Source organism: Megalopta genalis, chromosome 7, assembly GCF_051020955.1.
Source record: "Megalopta genalis isolate 19385.01 chromosome 7, iyMegGena1_principal, whole genome shotgun sequence".
NCBI classification, from domain to species: domain Eukaryota; kingdom Metazoa; phylum Arthropoda; class Insecta; order Hymenoptera; family Halictidae; genus Megalopta; species Megalopta genalis.
Genome location: NC_135019.1, coordinates 2,567,595 through 2,588,939, shown reverse-complemented (window position 1 = coordinate 2,588,939; position 21,345 = coordinate 2,567,595). Strand labels below are relative to the sequence as shown.

The 21,345-nt window shown below is 37.2% G+C and overlaps 2 protein-coding genes across 3 annotated transcripts in view; one reads left to right on the top strand and one right to left on the bottom strand.

Annotated features, from left to right (window-relative positions):
- Rgk3 (Rad, Gem/Kir family member 3) overlaps nucleotides 1-11,285 on the bottom strand; it is a 102,839-nt gene extending 91,554 nt beyond the window's left edge. The window contains exons 1-2 of one of the 2 annotated variants that reach the window (XM_076523905.1): nucleotides 10,987-11,285; nucleotides 1,819-2,102 (exon numbers count right to left, since the gene is read on the bottom strand). In XM_076523905.1, the coding sequence (XP_076380020.1) occupies nucleotides 1,819-2,077 (259 nt within the window). In that variant the 5' untranslated portion in view covers nucleotides 2,078-2,102; nucleotides 10,987-11,285. Of the gene's footprint in view, nucleotides 1-1,818; nucleotides 2,885-10,986 lie in introns of both variants that reach the window. The other variant, XM_033467072.2, reaches the window with a different exon arrangement.
- An 8,103-nt stretch (nucleotides 11,286-19,388) lies between these two features.
- On the top strand, nucleotides 19,389-21,299 carry Fnta (farnesyl transferase alpha). The gene is made up of 5 exons (XM_033467028.2): nucleotides 19,389-19,653; nucleotides 19,942-20,296; nucleotides 20,409-20,609; nucleotides 20,771-20,954; nucleotides 21,029-21,299. Exons 1-5 carry the CDS (start codon nucleotides 19,497-19,499, stop codon nucleotides 21,125-21,127), a joined length of 996 nt encoding a protein of 331 aa, XP_033322919.1. The 5' UTR covers nucleotides 19,389-19,496; the 3' UTR covers nucleotides 21,128-21,299.
- Nucleotides 21,300-21,345: the final 46 nt, after the last annotated feature.

The following is a 21,345-nucleotide window of genomic DNA, read 5'->3' as shown; positions in this document are numbered from 1 at the left end:
AATGTTTGAATGAAATTCGCGGAATCAAATAACTCGATCGGTTCGAATATGCAGTTAATTCTCCCCAATTTTTCTTCGGCGACGAAAACGGGGAATTTGGGAAGAGGAGATGCGATCATTCGAGCCGCCTCCTTCTCGAGCCATAATCTCCTCGTTTTTATAATTTTCGACGATTGGGTAATAATTATAAAAATAAGCCGCGCGAGACTGCCAGCCAGCAAGGCTCAAGTAATCTTACCTCCTTTCTCCAAATTGCGCTTAAAATTACCGAATCTTTCTCTCTATATATTATTAATGGAACCGTCGTTTTATTAAATGAATATTAATTTCGTTAAACTCTGCCATAACCAATGCCATAACCAATGTACGAACATTCGCGCACATTTGTCATTTTATTATTATTATTATTATTATTATTGTTGTTATTATTATTATTATTATTATTATTGTTATTATTATTATTATTATTATTATTATTATTATTATTATTATTATTATTATTGTTGTTGTTGTTATTATTATTATTATTGATGTTAACACGTTCCATGCCACGTGTACCACCGATGATACACGCTTAAATGTTTATTTCACGCGCTAAAAGAATAGTTTATGACAAATTAAGAACCGAAGAATTCATTTCCACTAAAAAGAAATAGCTCATAATAAGTTTGTTTTATTGCTACATATACGACAATCAATAATCGCTTATAATATATCCAGTTTTAGTAAAACATCAAATACAGTAATGTCTCCTTAACTGACGCTCAGATTGCGCACAAAAATGGACAATTTGGGAAGAGGAGATACGATTATTCGAGCCTTGCAACTCGTTTTTATAATTGTTGACAATCGGCAATTATAAAAATAAGCCGCGCGAGTCTGCCAACCGTTCGAATGGAATTAGTTTTCGCAATTAATTGGCAGCTTTGCTCTTTTCAATAAATCAAAATGACTACTAGCAATTTTAAAAAGAAATCAGCAGACGTTCCGTCATACATTCGCACGTATTTCTGTATACAGTAATGTCTCCCTAATTGACGCTCAGATTGCGCACAAAAATGTACAATTTGGGAAGAGGAGATACGATTATTCGAACCTTCCAGCTCGTTTTTAAAGTTGTCGACAATTCGTGACTATAAAAATGAATCGCAAGGATCGAATAATCGTATCTCCACTTCCTAAATTCTCTATTTTTATGGACAATCTGAGCGTCAATTAAAGAGACATTACTGTAGCCAGTAGAGTAAAAATGAAGAGCATAAAATAAAAACAGCTCATCGCAGAACGTGTTAACCAATACGAAAAATTCTGCAAAAATCTTTCTTCTTAATTATCATCAACGTTTGAAATTCGATTAGCCTATGAAACCATCGCAAAATGCAAATTATATACGTAACCACTAAATAAAAATCTCCCCCAAAAAATGAAAATAAACTAAATCAAACATTCCAAGCACTACAGTTATTAAACGTTCGCGATACATTTCCTCCACGAATACCAAAGTAACATCGAATCGAAACCATCATTTCCTCCACAGTCGGTTTCTCCATTGCAACCCGAGGAACCCTAAAATCTGAAAGTTCTTTACAGCGCCGAGTTCCGGTCGAGCTGTCGCTCGAGAAGCGTAAAATCCAGAGTTCATGATATTACTCGCCCGGGACTCGGCGAACTTTAATACCGCGAGTTATCATCATCGAGAAGGCGCGAGAGACTTCTCCCGGGCCTTCTGGATCCTCTGGGAACCCCGGCTCCAGCAAGACGATCGTGCTTTCCCGGCCGAAGATTAAAAGCTACTTAACATTATCGCGTATCATTTACCTTGGGCAGCTGCTCGGCGTCGAATGCTCTTATTGGCGCCGGAAACGCGAGCGCTCTGCGACCTGGTGGCGGGCCTGCGTCTTCTGGTCGGGGTGCTGCTGTCGGGGGTGCCGCTCCCGCTGTCCTTCTCCCTGTCGATCCGGTCCCGTTCCCTGGCGCCCGAGGGTGGCATCGCCTCCAGCATTTGCTCCATGCTGGAGAACCCGGGCGCGCAGATCGACGCCGACCTGGTCTTCCTCCGCAGCGAATTCTCGGCCATCTTGCCCTCGTGTTCCTCGACGGATCTTCCGTAACACACCAGCAATTTCAGAGGCGCGCCTCGACGACACCCCTTTCTTTCTCTCGTCCGCTCTTCGTATCAGCGACACTCGGCCCTTCTCTCTCTCTCTCTCTCTCTTTCTCTCCCTTTCTCGCTCGCTCTTTCGATATTGGGCCGCGCAGCGTTCGCCGCTCGCCTATTGATATTTCAAAACCAATTTCCAACCCCTGTGGAACTGTCTCTTATCGCGCGGTGAATTTTTTATTGGCGCCGAAGCGGTTTCAGCCGGCTCGCGAACGTTTTCGTTGTACTTAGAGGACGCGAGGGGCGAACGAAGGGCGGGCCGTGACGCGCGCGCGCACGCCTCCTCCTCCCCGCACTTTCGCCCTTTCGAGCGGATCAAGATTCACGAGGCGTGCTCGGGAATCGCCCCCGGCGGATTTATGAGCTCCCGGAAGAGTAATCTTCCAGCTGGAGAACCGCCGAGCTTCCGGCCGCTTTGATTGTTATCCACGAAACGGAAGGTTCGCGCACCCACTCTCACGCACCCCGCGCACATACACACGGATATATATATATATATACGCGCGCGGCGGAACCTTTAGAGACCGCCGCGAAGCCGGTCTTCCGTTGAAAGTTTTTTTCGCGCGGAACTCGCACACGGAGAGAGAAATAGAGGGAAAGAGAGAGAGAGAGAGAGCGCGGACACTTATCGATCGAGCGTGGGAAAACAATGACTGCGGCCTTCTGTCCTCGCGCTCCGGCGCTCGCTCGAGAGTTCACTCTCCCGCCGACGAAACTTGAATTCTGAAGCAACACGTGGTATCGCAGACGTTAATTGTAACGGAACGGGGGACGCGGAGCCCGCGAACCGTTTGAAACCACGGCGACAAAACTTCGCCGGGGGCGAAGTCGGCTTCGCTGGCGATCAAGGGGGTTTTCGACTTTAGTTTCGACGCGACGATTACAAGCTGGTCTCGGGCGGAAGTTTTTGCCTTCGAGAGCGGACCGCCTCGGACTGTGTAATTCGATGGCTGACGGGCTCGTTAAGTCGTATTCGAATTTTTTTCAAGCGATCGGAACGATCTTCTTCGAGGTTCTGGTGGTCTGTGTGACAGGGGGTGATTGTGGTCGTGACTGTGTTTTTGTGAGTTTTTGCTGTGAATCAGTGTCGATGGAACTGACGTGGTTTTGTTCAGTGTAGTCGATTTATTCGTATAGGAATGAAAATTGTTAGGCTTGAACAATTTTCGCTCGTTTCTAAATTTTTGATTTCTCGTCGATTTGAACTGCGACGTTGTTTAGCGTCGAGAGATCGTTGTTGATCGAAAGAAAACGCTAGGTTGAGAGTTGATAGTCTAGATAAGTGATGGCGAACCTTTTTGAGAAGTAGGACAAATTTTGTTCATTTTTTTTTTTTAGTATTGATTCATGGGTCGACAGTTATTATATATTATTATTATACTAGTATTATATATACTATTATTATTATACTAAAATTATTATACTAGTATTATATATACTATTATTATTATACTAAAATTATTATACTAGTATTATATATACTATTATTATTATACTAAAATTATTATAATAGTATTATATATACTATTATTATTATACTAATATTATTATACTAGTATTATATATACTATTATTATTATAGTAATATTATTATACTAGTATTATATATACTATTATTATTATACTAATATTATTATAATAGTATTATATATACTATTATTATTATACTATTATTATTATATTAATATTATTATTACTATTATTATTATACTAATATTATTATTACTATTATTATTATTATTATTTTATTATTATACCATTATATATATTATATTTTATATTATATATATTTTATATCGTTAATATTTTCGATTGTTTGTTCCCTCTTTTACAATATAAAAACTAAGTTTATAAAAATCAACGCGTGGGTCATTTAAAAAGCCTGCTTGGGTCAGTGTCTGACCCGCGGGTCAAAGGTTCGCCAACACTGGCCTGGATAATAATTCGAAAAATGATGCTTCCTGTAACTCTGTATGTAATTCTATACGTGTTTACATTACCGTGAGCAATATTAATTTACTGATAATCTAGATGAAAAAAGGAAATTTTCGAAATTACCGTAAAGTAACCAATTGCTGTGGTTTTGGTTCGCTTGTCATTGAAGCATGAACGAGATAAAAGAATAAAAGAGTTTAATATTCGATAAATTCGAAGTTAATTATCCCCGAAAACAATCTAAAGGCGTGGCAACTGGCCACCCCACAATGACCGGCTCTCCCCGCTACCCTTATCTGTCAAGCTTCGAGTTACTTGACTGATCAAATTTTTACATGTCACGTTCACTGGGTCAGAGAAAGCTATTTTAAGAAAACCACTGTTAAAATTTCAGGTGCCTGGACCTCGAAGGACAGTGCATCCATATTGTATAATGCTTCGTGGGAGACAAAAAAAGGGCGCCTATTCGGATGCAACAGTCGTGCACCATTTTATGACTCGTAACCACAATTTATACTCGACTAATACTATTTTCCATTCCAAAGTTTTGCCAAACATTCCGGATTAAATCGTTCAAACCTTTGAAAAATATGTTTGAAGAAAAGTTGAACTCTGAATAAATTGATAAAAACAAAAAAAGGTCGAGCTAGAGAGACCGTCGGAAAATTATTTTGCATATTTCAGATTCGTTGCAAATAATTCTGTATGCCGAACGAAGCGCGGGTTGATTGAAAAATGTATTTTGCAACGGAAAAATTGGAGATATTTTTTTCCGGAATGAAAAACGTCCGTGGAAAGTTGCGAACAATTCGTTTTTTTCCAGTCGGCAAGGACCGTTCGCGATTGCTTTTTTCCCCCAAGGCATTAAATGTTGCGGCTCTCTGTTGTGTTTCTTTCTCTTGTACACAGGTACTGCGTTAATTAATTTGTTCGAACGAGAACGACCTAGTAGCGCTGCCGACGATAATTAGCATCGAAATTACCGAACGTATAATATGTCATATTTTTCGTCGACCCTAACCCTTTGCCTCGTGAGCATCGATGAATATCTTGTCGATCGCTCTGTGCACAGTTTCTTGCGAAAAAGCATCATTAATTTATTTATTTGTTTTATTATTTATTTTTTTCTCATTTCGAAATATGCTGGAACATTCAAAGTTTCCGAATATATTTCAGTTTTTGTAAAAGTTCTATCACAAATAGCAAATTTTCTGTAACGAGAATTCACACGAGAACTAGTATTATATATAATATATATAATAAATATATAATACTAATACTAATAGTATACTTATATATACTAATATATATATAAATATATATAAATTAGTATTATTAGTATTAGTATTATATATATATTTTAGTTAGTTATATATAGCTATATATTATAATATTATGTTATAATAGCTATATTTTAGTTATATATATAGTATAAATATAAGTATAAATAGTATTAGTATTATTATTATTTTAGTTATATATATATAACTAAAATATAGCTATTATAACATATTATTATATATTATAACATAATATTATAATATATAGCTATATATATATATAACTATATGAGAACTAGTATTCACATGAGAATTCACACACACATACACGCATACAATAACGTGAACGAATAAATTAATTTATTAAATGATTTTCACCGAAAGTAGGAAATATTTTGTCAACCATTTTTAGCTTTTTTTATTTTTAGCTTTTTCGTTTTTAGCCCGTGTCTAATTCCCTAATTTCCGAAAATTCGCAACAGAATCGAAAGATTAATTGCAGAAACTAAATTATCGCGAACGCGGAAAACGATATCGGTATAATTAGAACGAAGTGTAATTTCTTAGCTGAAAGTGTGGTACGTTATATACGAGCCTCGCGTTACCGAATCGTAAAACGCTGCAGGAACCGTCATTCCTCCCGCGTCAAGCTGGATGGGCGCTAATGGAACCCCATGGGCGTCCCGCAAAAGCCTTTATACGGACAAAACAGTCTATTGATCTGTTTTCTTTGAAAGTGAATGACGCATTTTATTACGCTTGAGGTGCAACGTTAAGTGGAAGAGATCAACCTGTGCGCGGCCGCGCTCGCTGTTTACGGGTTCCGAGCCGCTGACAGAAAATTTTCAAATTAAAATCTCACGCTCGTGTAATCACTGTGATCCGGTGTATCAACCGTCTGCCCTCGCGGCGTTATTTCGAGTTCAGAGAACACATCCGTTTCAGAAAGGTATTGTAAACGGCAGAAAAATAAACTGAAATAGAGCGTGTCTCTGCTCGTACCGCATCTAAATTTTTACCAATTTATTAAATGCAAACTTTAGCGACGTGAACATTATTTGAAACTCGAGGCGATACGAGTTTTCGACCGCGACGCGTTTTAGTTAAGAACTGTGGGCATTTTGTTATTTGCATAATGATCGTTATGATTGGATAGACTAATCGGATGCGAGAGCTTTGTTGTAATCTTTTATCACGACGCAGTATATTTATACTGCAATTTCTCCACGATGAGTATGCTTGTCATGACTCAAAATTCTCCGCGACGAGTATACTCGCCATGACACAAAATTCTCTATGACGAGTATACTCGTCATGACACAAAATTCTCTATTACGAGTATACTCGTCATGACACAAAATTCTCTATGACGAGTATACTCGTCGTGGAGGAGTGACGGTATTTTGTGACACGACGAGTATACTCGTCATAGAGAATTTTGTGTCATGACGAGTATACTCGTAATAGAGAATTTTGTGTCATGACGAGTATACTCGTCATAGAGAATTTTGTGTCATGGCGAGTATACTCGTCGCGGAGAATTTTGTGTCATGACAAGCATACTCATCGTGGAGGAATTGCAGTATAAATATACTGCGTCGTGATAAAATTATCACGGAGAATTTTATGTCATGACGAATATACTAGTCGTGGAGAAATTGCAGTATATTTTATCACGACGAGTATACTCGTCGCGGAGAGTTTCTGTGTCGTGACGAATATACTCGTCATGGAGAAGTGACAGTATATTTTATCACGACGAGTATACTCGTCACGGAGAATTTTGTGCCATACGACGAGTTTACTCGTCGCGCGTAAAAAGTAACGTTAATTCGCAATATAAATTGTAATTTTAGTGAAAACAAAAACGTATTCCCAAATTTCAAGATGTTTAGTATATTTTAGGTCGAATCCTACGCGATGGCGTTTACATTATTATAAAAATAAAATTAGAAAAGAATCACGAAAGAATTCCACTCTGCAGCAGCAATTTGAATTTTTAACTTTTATAAGTATTCGATTTTTCCTGCGTTTTTCATTTATCATGTACGCATGTGTTTATTATGTATGTTAAATGAATAAGTAAATATTAGTAATAAGTAAAAAGACAAAAAATAATCAATAATGAATCCATAATATATATATATAATAATAATAATAATAATAATAATAATAATAATAATGAATATAATCCGTATAATCCTCTCGCCGTCGTAAAGCAAGAGAAAGGCAAATAGATTTCCATCGAAAAATATTATATAAAAACTAGAGCTAAATAAACTGTAATCCCATCCAACCGGATCTTCCATCACGAGGTAAACTCACGTAACTCATTCCCCGACATATCAAATATCTCTCACCTTTATCACACGCTGCACCGACACGAGTCTCCGAACAGATGCATGATTGAAACGTGGTTAACGGGTTCGCGAAATATATTTTACACGTCGAATGAAAATGATTTTTCTTCGCGCCAACAATTTCTTCGAAATTATATCACTGAATTTATATTACTGAATTTTGTTGTTCATTTTGCAGTTTCGATTTTATTTTATATTCTTGTAATTATTCCAAGTTTTTTCATCTAAGGCTCAAGATATTTTGAAATTTAGTGAAATTGTGCACAATTTGTAGCACGCTGATAAACTAATTTTGTCACCCACGATGGTAAATTAACAATAATGGTAAATTATAATATAATAGATAATAGATAATAATAGATAATAAATAATAGATAATAGATAATAATAGATAATAAAAATAATAGATAATAGATAATAATAGATAATAAATAATATTATAATAAATAATAGATAATAAATAATATTATAATAAAATTATAATATCTAAATTATAATATAATAATGGTAAATTATATGATTTAGATTTAGTTTTTGTTTCGCGATAAATGCTTTTCAGAAAATTATTCCAACAGCATTCGTATCCTTCCTCCTCGTACATTTTCATAAACAGTTATGCGCACATCAAAATTATTTAACACTAAACCTACCGCGGTCAAAGCGACCGCTTTCTTATTTCGCAATTCTGCAAAGTTCCGAGACTCTTTCGTGCAAAACGCTCGAATAAGTCATATTATTGCAGCAAGTTTTATAATAAAAACTTCACGAATTCCAAACAAATTCGGTCTTCTCACTTTTGTGAAGCAGTTACATGCCAGTTAGTATTACTGCTTGGTAGGTTTAGTGTTAATTGAGCCGTTTATTTTGAAAGTGACATAAGAGTCACTATTTTTTTCTTTTTTCTTTTTTAAAATGAAAAGATACCGTTCAATTGTAATTAGTGTTACCATTAACTCGATTTTTCTGAAAAAGTGACTTATGCCACTTTCAAAATAAACGGCTCGATTCTTGTTCGCGACCGAATGTGTAACACCGATTTATGACACGCGTTCTCGACAAATATTCAACAATTATATTGAATTATCCGCAATGATCTCTATCGGTTGAAAACAACTCTCAAAATCGCGCACAAAGAACACGATATTAAGATATCTCTTCATAATTACGTGTCACAATTAAACCGTCTAGGAAAGAGAATACGATGATCACGCGTTCTCGAAAGATATTCAACAATTATATTGAATTATCCGCGACGATCTCTATCGGTTGAAAACAGCTCTCAAAATCGCGCACAAAGAACACGATATTAAGATATCTCTTCATAATTACGTGTCACAATTAAACCATCTAGGAAAGAGAATACGATGATCACGCGTTCTCGAAAGGTATTCAACAATTATATTGAATTATCCGCAACGATTTCTATCGGTTGAAAACAACTCTCAAAATCGCGCACAAAGAACACGATATTAAGATATCTCTTCATAATGACGTGTCACAATTAAACCGTCTAGGAAAGAGAATACGATGATCACGCGTTCTCGACAAATATTCAACAATTATATTGAATTATCCGCAACCATCCCTATCGGTTGAAAACAGCTCTCAAAATCGCGCACAAAGAACACGATATTAAGATATCTCTTCATAATTACGTGTCACAATTAAATCATCTAGGAAAGAGAATACGATGATCACTCGTTCAGATCGTATTTTCGACAATGACGAATCTCGTCGCTAAGGAAAACGCTCCAAAATATTCGCACCCGAGCAGATCTCCTAGATACGAAATATTTCGAGAGAAGTCCGCGTCGAACATTTATCAAAAGCCAGCCGCGTCGTCCGTAAATTTCATTAACCTGTTGACGGGCGAAGGCGACTTAACTCGTCGTTCGTATCCTTCACCGTCGCGCCCGGTAACTTTTCATATCCTTTGAAATTGAACGCACGATTCCCCCCGTTCCACGGCGTCCCGCCGTTCACATTAATACACCAAATATCTCGCATCGATCACGATCAAATATTCGCCGGGTCGATCTATCCGACGTTACATTGCTTAGCAAACGTTCGAAATTACAAGATCACGGATTAAAGTCGCCGAACACTGAAAATCCGAGATAATGCCAGCGAGATAAAATCAGCCTAAAAGGCGCCCTATCAATCTCCATTAACCCCTTAACGCACAGTTTTTTTGAGAAAAGAAACCGGTCAAAAAGAATCGATTTTTTACAATGTAAAAAAATACAATTTAGAAGATTGTCTATATTTTATTCCTGAATAAATAAGTAATTATAGAGCTTAGAGTCCCATGTAAACGATAAATATCAATAAAACGATATTTTCTTCTTTCACATTGTTAGTTGTCAATTCTCGATTATATTCGAGTGTGAAAAAATTACAGCAGCATAAAATACATCACCGCTCGAATTATCTCGAGTGTGCACAGCTTGGCCCGTTCAGCGCGCTCGAATTAACTCGGGCGTGCAAGTAAAGGGGTTATTAACCCCTTAATGCACAGTCTTTTTGAAAAAGGCCGGCCAAAAAAAATCAATTTCTTTTAATGTAAAAAAACACAATTTAGAACGTTGTCTTGGCAAGAAAATTACAAAAATGCAAAAATAATCAACATTTTTATTGCAATTTTGAATCAGAATCTGAATATGAATACGCTGTCGGAAAGCGGCTCACAAGGAAGAGATAAGTCGTAAGTGATAAGTAGAAAAAGGATATATTTTATACTTGAACAAGTAAGTGTTATATAGGTTACAATCCCATGTAAATGATAAATGTCAATAAAACGATTGTCTTTTTTTTGCTTTCACATTGTTATTTCAATTCTCGATTATATTCGAGTGTGAAAAATTATAGCAGCATAAAATACACCACCGCTCGAATTATCTCGAGTGTGCACAGCTTGGCCCGTTCAGCGCGCTCGAATTAACTCGAGCGTGCAAGTTAAGGGGTTATTGAAACATTGAAAAAATTCGAGGCTCCCGTCGGATGATCGAATACCGATCGCGTCGCTTTCTCGGATCGAAAGAGGATAACAATCGGCCGCCTGGCAGCCGTGTGTATGTGTATGCCTGTATGTGTGTGTGTGTGTGTGTGTGTGTGTATATATATATGCCTGTGTGTTTGCGTGCGTGTGTGCGGAGTCCAGCATCCGTCCGACCGTTCCGAGGGGAAACCGTTGTAACGAAAAACGGTGGTTCTTTTTTTTCTTTCCGGTGGAAACGGAGGTCGCGCTTACTACTTCCGGTGGCCGGGTAGCTTGCCGAATCCGTTCGTCATCTTCCGAGCCGTTCCGTCACATGTCTCGCGATACCACACGCGGCCAGAAACGAAAGGTCCACACAGAACAACAAAAAGGAACACAACACGGCGACGCACGTCCGACGTAGCGCGGCACACTGAGGCCGCGGGGCAGCGGCGTCGCGACGTCAGGCGTCGCGGAGCCTCGGCACGCCTCGTCGGGACGCTCGGCGAACCTCGTGCTGGCCGGAGTCCAATCGTGTAGGTTTTCGTCGGCGTCGTGCCGCCGCCGCCGCCGCGTAGCAGCGTCGTCGTCGTCGTTCCGAACCGCAATCGAATCGGCGAAACGCGCCGCGCATCGTGCACACAGGCCCGCGGCGACCGGGCCTCGTTTATTACCGGCGATTAGCTCATTCCCACAGGTCGCGCCGTTTCTTATCGCACACCCGTTACCCGTAAACACCTGCGCCTCGCTCCCCCGGAGATATTTTTATAGACGCTTCTCCGCCGCCCTCGTCAAATTTCTTTTCTCTCCCACCTTTACTCTTTGTATCCGGCTTTCCTTCGGGCTTTACGACGCTCTTTGGTACACTCTTCGGTGCGCTTTCCGTGCTTCGCAACACGCTCCGCGGATCCGCGCTCCTCTTCGCGATTCGACGCGATACTATTTCGGGGATGATCGGGCTTCGAACTGATAATTCGACTTTGCGCCGCGCGAGCGCGGATAGCGCGGTGTTCGGTGAGTTTTTGACAACTTTTGCGCGATCGCGTCTCGTTCGAGGGAATAATCTTTTTGAAATAATAAACAAAAATTAGAAGTAATCTAGGAATCGGTCGAAACGAATGCTTTTTCGATTTTATATTTGCTAGTTTGCTGAGGAACGCACAGAAATTCTTTTAGGTTGCAAATGGTTGGAAGGAGAAACACAATTAAAAAATGATGTGTCTTCGAGCTATTTTTGTCTGAGATTGTCACAATGAAAATTTGAGAGACTTGAATCGTTTTTTGATGTTATATTAGCTAGTTTGCTGAGGAACGACGGCACAGAAATTCTTTTAGATTGCAACTGGTTGGAACGAGAAATCAAATTAAAAAATGATGTGTCTTTGAGCTATTTTTGTCTGAGACTGTCACAATGAAAATTTGAGAGACTTGAATCGTTTTTTGATGTTATATTAGCTAGTTTGCTGAGGAACGACGGCACAGAAATTCTTTTAGATTGCAACTGGTTGGAACGAGAAATCAAATTAAAAAATGATGTGTCTTTGAGCTATTTTTGTCTGAGACTGTCACAATGAAAATTTGAGAGACTTGAACTGTTTTTTGATGTTATATTAGTCAGCTTGCTGACGAGTGAATGCACAGAAATTCTTTCAGAGTGCAACTGGTTGGAACGGGAAATACAATTAAGAAATGACGTGCCTTCGACCTATTTTTGTCTGAGACTGCCATAATGAAAATTTAAGAGACTTGAATCGTTTTTTGATGTTATATTAGGCAGTTTGCTGAGGAGTGAATAGACAGAAATTCTTTCAGATTGCAACTGGTTGAAACGAGAAATCAAATTAAAAAATGACGAGTTTTCGACCTATTTTTGTCTGAGACTGTAACAATGAAGATTTAAGAGACTCGGATCCTTTTTCGACGTTATATTAGCCAGTTTGCTAACAAGTGAATGTACAAAAATTCTTTCAGGTTGCAGAAATCAAATTAAAAACGTCGTGCCTTCAACCTATTTTTGTCTGAGACTGTAACAATGAAAATTTGAGAGACTTGAATCGTTTTTTGATGTTATACTAGGCAGTTTGCTGAGAAGTGAATAGACAGAAATTCTTTCAGATTGCAACTGGTTGAAACGAGAAATCAAATTAAAAAATGACGAGTTTTCGACCTAATTTTGTCTGAGACTGTAACAATGAAGATTTAAGAGACTCGAATCCTTTTTCGACGTTATATTAGCCAGTTTGCTAAGAGCTAAATGCACAAAAATTCCTTCAAGTTGCAACTTTCAGATTGCAGAAATCGAATTCAAAAAGCCCGAGTCTTCGACCTATTTTTATCTGAGACTGTAACAATGAAAATTTGAGAGACTTGAATCGTTTTTTGATGTTATACTAGGCAGTTTGCTGAGAAGTGAATAGACAGAAATTCTTTCAGATTGCAACTGGTTGAAACGAGAAATCAAATTAAAAAATGACGAGTTTTCGACCTAATTTTGTCTGAGACTGTAACAATGAAGATTTAAGAGACTCGAATCTTTTTTCGATGTTATATTAGCCAGTTTGCTAAGAGCTAAATGCACAAAAATTCCTTCAAGTTGCAACTTTCAGATTGCAGAAATCGAATTAAAAAATGACGTATCTTCGACCTATTTTTGTCTGAGACTGTAACAATGAAACTTTAAAAGACTCGAATCCTTTTTCGACGTTATATTAGCCAGTTTGCTAAGAAGTGAAAGCACAAAAATTTTTTCAGATTGCAGAAATCGAATTAAAAAAATGACGTGTCTTCGACCTATTTTTATCTTGCCCTGTAACAACGACGATTTAAGAGATCAGTTTCGCTAAACAGAAATTTTCTAGCTGGAACGACGATTCGTGGCACTGCGTGACCAATAGGATGACCTAATGGTTCCGAGTAACGTTTGAACTTCGCCTAGATATCTTTTTCCCGAGGCTGGAACAGTGAGAAATGGCTCGCGGCTGAGAATGATGGCTCGCTTTCCGGGAAAGTCGAAAGCGAGCCAGCAAGTTTCCAGCGAAAAATCGCTTCCGAGAGAGATGGATCGTCTCTTTTTAATTCGAGATTCAATAGTTCGCTTTTACGCCGCCTTCGAAAACTTTCAAGATTCCGGAGTCGCGCGCGCCGACCGTCTCAAGGAGGAGGTCGGGAACTCTTCCCCGGCGTGCGCCCGAGCCTCTTTGTTCGGTTGGCTGCGCTGAAACTTCTCCTTTGTTTGCCTGGTTAATGGATCCTTTCGTCTTAGCGCTGCTTTAGACGCGCTAATTTTACTGTCACGGTTAAGCACTCGGACGACACGTGTCGCCCAATTAAAACGTAACTGATTTCGACGAATGTTTCGCGGTTTACTGAACGTGATTATTATTAACTATTTCGTGCTGAATGGAGTAATAAACGTATTGTAGAAGAAATAGCCACTTTTTATATTATTCTTGTGACTCTATGTTGTATTTTATCAGTGTATTGTATTATATTATTATTATATTATAGATTATATTACTTGTGGTTATTTCATGTTCGTATTATAAATCGTATAAAAATCATGGTAGATCAAATTTTTCAAAAATACCACAAGCGATGCAATTATACCACAAGCATAATCATAACAACGTAAACAAATGAAATCCTCAATTTTTGTACAATAAATATAAGTTTTCTTTCTATCGTAGAAGAAATATCCGCTTTTTTTATTGTTCTTATGACTCTACATTATATTTTATCACTGTATTGTATTATATTATTATTATATTTCAGATTATATTACTTGTACTTATTTCATATTGATATTATGAATCGTATAAAAATCATGGTAGATCAAATTTTTCAAAAATACCACAGGTATAATCATAACAACGTAAACAAATGAAATCCTCAATTTTTGTACAATAAATATAAGTTTTCTTTCTATCGTAGAAGAAATATCCACTTTTTATATTACTCTTATGACTCCTTATTGTATTTCATTATTATTATATTACAGATTATATTACTTATACTTATTTCACGTTCATATTATAAATCGTATAAAAATCATGATGGATCAAATTTTCCAAAAATACCACAAAACAATCAGAACAACGTGTACAAATAAAATCCTCAATTTTTGCACAATAAATCTAAGTTTTCTATTTACCGTAGAAAATTGTTGAAGACAAAAAGCTTCTAATTATTGTAGCCGTAAAAAATGTTAAGACCCAGCGGACAGAACTGTAAAAATTGTGTAAACGATTTATAAAATCGCTACGATAAGAGCACGAAACAATTGAAAGTCCGGATTTAAATAGAAATTGATTTCCCGGTCTGAAATGCTTCGACAATCCGGAAACTTTCAAGAACAATGTACGAAAATTCTTGTGAAATTTTCACTCCTTGTAATGTCAAGCATCGATATTTATTGCAGAAGCATGAGATCCGCGGTAACAGTCTTCATCGATCGCCCTGCTCCCCGAAAACCTCGATACTGATCCCTTTCATTCAGTTACCGTCATCCCTGTGACTCTCCTCATCGGCAAGACTAAAGTAAGGCTTACCTATTGCGATCAAACCCCATGATACGATGGGGATGGCAATGCAATTATGCCAGGCTCTATCTAGAAACGCGGCTTTTAGTTGCAGCACCGCCTCGAACGTAGGCAGAGCGATGCCAAAATAGATTAACAGGCTCCGTATTAGAGCTTAGAACGAAAAATAACGCAATTCGATGGGATCGCGCAAAATAGAATTGCGGGCGAAACGATTATTATTTCATATGTTGTGGATGTTAAATTCATTTGTGCGCGATAGAAACGTTCGTTCGAGCTCACCGAACGTTATCCATTTCTTGTGCAGTGGTCCACAAAAGTGTTCGTACAGTTATAAGTACGTTCTAAAATGTAATAACTTCTTTAAAATGCAACCTAAATGATCTACTAGATCTACTAGATCTACTAGGCGATGGCTGAAATGCCTTTTTCAAATTTTGCTATTGTATTTGGGATGACAAAAAATGATAAGAAACTCTCGTTTCTTTTTTTTAGATTTTATTCTGGCCCACAAAAGTGTTCGTACACTTCTAAAACGTAATAACTTCCTTAAAAGTCAACCTAAATGCACTTGAATTTCCTTTCTAGATGATAGAAGATAGATGATCTACTAGACGATAGCTGAAATGCCTTTTTTAAATTTTGCTATTGTACTTGGGATGAAAAAAAATGATAAGAAACTCTCGTTTCTTTTTTAAACTTTATTATGGCCCACAAAAGTGTTCGCACACCTTCTAAAACGTAATAACTTCTTTAAAATTCAACCTAAATGACTTGAATTTTTTTATAGATGATAGAAAATAGTGGATCTACTAGACAATGGCTGAAATGTCTTTTTTAAATTTTGCTATTATACTTGGGATGACAAAAAATGATAAGAAACTCTCGTTCTTTTTTTAAACTTTATTATGGCCCACAAAAGTGTTCGCACACCTTCTAAAACGTAATAACTTCTTTAAAATTCAACCTAAATGACTTTAATTTTTTTTAGATGATAGAAAATAGTGAATCTACTAGACGATGGCTGAAATGCCTTTTTTAAATTTTGCTATTGTACTTGGGATGACAAAAAAAAATGATAAGAAACTCGTTTTTCTAACTTTTTTTATCCTGTAACAGACATTTAAAAAATGCCTTTCAATGGCACAAACACAAAAATATATATAAGTAAGTAAATATGTACATACTTTGTAAATACGAAGATGTCTTTTTTTTCCCTCTAGAGGCAATTAGGAACAAAGAAGTTCCGCAAGAATGTTCTGCGAACTCGTAGCAGAGGCGAAGATAATCGACGATACAATTCGCTAAAACCAGTTCCAGAATGAAAACGAGCCGAAACGAGGGTGAGGCACGCGTCTTAAAAATGATAGCATCAGTTGGAGAACCCTGTACGCGCCGGACGCAGAGGTTTTTTTTTCTCAATTACCGTCGCGCGCGCTCGCCCGCCGACAAAGAGAAAGCAAGAACGAGCCCGCGGCTTTGTACGAGGCCCAGAACGACGTTTTCCAGAAAACACGATCGTCATGCACGGAATTAAATGAAAGGCGGCGCGAGCGTAAGATAACCCTTTGCACGCGAATTGCCAACTGGGTTAACAATCGGCGCGCGACCGTGCCCGACGATATATCTATCTATCTATCTGTTCGGTCGTCGAGAAGGATCTTCTTTATCCTCGATCATCCGATAACGATAAACTTCGAAACACGAGCGAAACCGTCCCGAATCGATTCGCCCCGTCCAGTGGATTTTTTACGGTTCGAGCTTAGGCGTGAAATTATTACGAAATGTTGCTTGCGCGCGTCGAACGGAAAACGAACGAAAGCGAAATTCGATCGAACGTTCTCGTCGATTCGATTCGGCCGCGTGACTAATTGGCGGACGATAGTTAAAACACGCGCGGTCGTACAGGATGATCCGGCTAGTATATTTCACGGCGAGCGTTCCTGTGCATCGGAAGAAAAATATTTATCGCGGAGGGAAACAAAGAGCGATAGAGGGTGGCGGCGAGAGGGACCGAGGCGCGGGTCGTAGGAGTTGACGCTTGGTTACTGAAATAGCGTTAAACCGCCACAAGTCAAAAATACACGTGCCACATCGGTGTTCACCCTAGAACTCCTGGGGAGGTTCGTCGAACCCATAAGTCGAAAAATTTTAAATTAGAATCGTGCCCGTTGCGCTAATGATTTCCAGAGAAATTATTCCGACGAAATACATCTTGTTTTCTCGAACAGTTTTCTCGCGTTTGTGAAATTGCTATCGAATTGCGATCGATCCGCCATTAAAACGCGCTCTTTCAGCTTTAATTCGCGCCCTCGGAGATGAAAAAATCTTCACGGGAAGGTTTCGAGAAGTCGTTCCAACGAAAGTCCCTTCTCGATTCGTTGCTTTCTCGAACGAACGGTCGGTACTTTTTTTTAGATTTGTACAATCATTCCGTAACTATTGTTAAGTATTCGATCTACCGTAAATTATGCTCTTCTGGCTACAATTTGCTGTCTCGGAAATAAAATATATCTCCGTAGGATGATGCCGAAGAATCGTTTATAGGAAATCCTTTAGACTGAACGTTTGCTTCTTCGAGCAGATGATTGCTATTTTTATATTTTCAGTGTATTTACGTTCTTACTTTCGACCTGCGGTTAATCTGCCGTAAAATGCGCTCTTCCAGCTTCGATTGCTCTCTCGAAAATGAAAAAGAAGCCTCCGCGAGGAGAAATCGAAATAGTATTTCTAGAAATTCTTCGAATATTTAAGCTTTAGAAAATTAATTACAATTGCGTGCAACAAGCTGCAAATAAAAAGCTGTTTTAAATGTAAGGAATTGTTTATTAGATTCCGGTGAATTCGTATTATTCACAAAAATCTGGCTGAAATAGACTAATAAAGAATTATATAATGAAATGGCAACCGAAGTGCTAGAAAACAAATGACGAGACCAAAATATATATACATGAAGACAGGAAACTAATATTATTTTATAATATTATTTATTATATAATATTATATTTTTATATTATTTTATATTATTATTATATTATATATTATTATATTATATTATTATATTATATTTTTATTTATAATATTATTTTGATCGAAATTATTATATTTCATTTGAAAATATTTCTGGTGCTCCTACGCTACTGGCTCATGTCACGGATTCCTATAATTCTGATTAATTATGGGTTTTATTTAAACATGTCTTGAGCGGATACTGAAATGCTATAACCATCTGGCGGTGAAACGATAGAAACACCCCCCCTTTTAACAATGTTGCATGTATGAAGAACGAAAAATTTCTGCACCTTATATTTTGTTACAAATATTTATGGTTGTTTACAGAAATAACAACAGAATCTTCTGAATCGATATTATACAAAAAAGAATCTATTGATCGTTGTTAAAATAATAAATCATTCTATAACAGATTCAAAATAAAAAATCAGATCGTACTAATGACTGTAAAGTATATTTTTGAAATACGTCTTCGACTGTTTTTGGAAAATATTTCTTCAACTATTTCTGTGAAATGTCTCTTCAAGTATTTTCGAGAAATCTTAATGCATAATAACGTTTTGCAAACCATAACTCCATTTTTCGGTGACAAAATAATTATATTATATAATAATAATTATATAATGTAATAATAATTTAATGTAATAATAATTATATAATTATATAACTATATAATTAATTATATAGTTATATAATTATATTATACCTTGTCTGCGATAATACCACAGACACTGGATCCCAAGTTCGTGGTGTTAGTAAGAATCGAGTATATTTTCTATACTTCATTCCGGTACTCTAGGTGAAAGTTCTTCGCTAGTTCGAGAGTTTTGCCACTGTATAGGATGGCGCTGTACGAACAGCGCAGATGATTCTTGCCGCTATTTCTATAGTTTCTTATCGCAAGTACGGCACGAATCTTTTGTGCCTGCCACAAGTATTAATTTTTCTTGATTCGTTTGATAATAAACGTATTCTTATTAGATGGAATAAATGTAGAAATTTCTAGCGAACATTTCTGTACCCTCGATGCATTCGTTTACTCTTTGAAATATCGAACATCATCCTATTTTCTGTGGATGCAGTATTCTTGTAGGAGTGGTTTAGTTCGAGCATTCCGCCGCCAGATGGTTATAGGTAGGATTAATGAGTTTTTGAAGATAAGAGAAAGGTGAGGCGAAGTCGGAGGAGCTTATTTTTGTCAGTAGTAAATAATAATATTTGACAAGAAAAGAAATGGGAGATAGTTCTGAAGAGGAATTCAACTGTGGAAATGTACCTGACGACGAAAACTGGGTATTGTACAAGGATCGGGAAGAATGGAGTGACCTAACTCCAATACCGCAGGATGACGGTCCTCATCCTATTGTTGCAATTGCTTATTCCGAAAAATGTAAGCTATTCATTGTAATTATTATGTTTGCCTCGTTTAGTCTATAATATGTTTATCAGTTATCTCTTGTATTTGATTAGTTTTTGATGTTATGGAAACATAACCTCAGATCGATTCTACAACTCGGTTAGTAGTACTTTGTTTTAAAATAGCATGTATCCTATAAAATTAATGATTTATTTTCTATTAAATTAATTTTAGTAATTTCATAAAGTAAATTTTATGCTTCGTAGTGCAGAATCTTAGAAATTATTCTCAATAATTACATATATTTATTGCTATTTCAAGTTCAGGATGCCTACGACTATTTCCGAGCAGTTTTGAAGTCTGGAGAAAAGTCAGAACGCGCGCTCGCGCTGACAACAGATTGTGTCTGGCTTAATTCAGCGAATTACACAGTATGGCAATATAGAAGGGAGATACTTAAGGCTCTTGGGAAGGACTTACGAAATGAGTTAAAGTATATTAGTGGGTTGACCAGGTATTATCCTAAGACCTATCAAATGTGGCATCATAGAAAAATTATCGTCGAATGGCTCCAAGACGCTTCCGGAGAGCTGGCATTTACAGAAAGCATTTTGAAAATGGATGCAAAGAATTATCACGCCTGGCAGTATCGCCAATGGTGTATAAAGACATTTAAGTTAGTATATTTTATTTCCTTCGCTTCGCATATAATAATTTGGATAAAAGAAGACAACGGATAAAGTATTATGCATGGTACGATTAAACTAATGTAGCTAACTTCTATCCAGTTTATTCGATAACGAATTGGAATACGTGGAACGTCTCTTGAACGAGGATATACGCAATAATTCTGCTTGGAATCAACGGTATTTCGTGATAAGAAATACAACGAAATTCGAGCAGAGTATAGTTGATAGAGAAATTGATTATGCCTTGGATAAAATAGATTTAGTCAACGGAAACGAAAGTGCTTGGAATTATCTTAGAGGGTACTTTTCATAATGGTTCCTTATTTGTGCAGTATCCAGGCTTGGGTATATTTATTTATTTTTTAAATAATAAAAATTTATTTTTTGGATAATGTCCAAGCCTGTGCAGCGAATCTGATATTCTATTGGATTAACATACGGATCGTCGCGTACTTTTTTAGAATTTTGATGAAAGATAGCAGTGGTTTGGGTTATAATGAGAAAGTGAGACAGAAGTGCGAGGAGTTGTATATGGACGGGTGTCGCACTAATCATTTGTTGGCCTGCATCGTAGACATTTGTCAGGAGAGATCTATATCGGAGGAATCGCGAGATTCATTGTTCCACATAAATAATGCTCTTAAGGTATTTCAGCTTCTTGCATGCTCGTTATCTCGATCGGTTCGGTGTAGATATTTATGTTCATACATTTGCTCCAGATGTGTAAAGATTTGTCGGAGAAGTATGATACGATACGAAGGCGATACTGGGATTTTGTCGGACAACAGGTAATGGAGAAATTAAAGCAGCAATCTTAACTAACTTCTGTACAACTGTGTAGATTACTTCACATTTTTATAAGGAATACTTGACTTAATTCTGAATATACTACGATCTTTTTACTTGGAGAAATGCTATGTATTATTAGTTTCCATGTTGAAACGACGGTGAATGTATTAATTATAGAATAAAATTGTTCAGAAAATTGAATGATTGCGTTTCTCACAAATCCTTAACAATTACTGTTTCATTTCGA

Excerpts from the sequence above, each read along its gene's own strand:
- Fnta (XM_033467028.2), top strand. The coding sequence starts at position 19,497 with ATGGGAGATAGTTCTGAAGAGGAATTCAACTGTGGAAATGTACCTGAC. Across the intron at positions 19,654-19,941 it reads AATTGCTTATTCCGAAAAAT|TTCAGGATGCCTACGACTAT; the intron begins GTAAGCTATTCA and ends TGCTATTTCAAG. Across the intron at positions 20,610-20,770 it reads GCTTGGAATTATCTTAGAGG|AATTTTGATGAAAGATAGCA; the intron begins GTACTTTTCATA and ends GTACTTTTTTAG.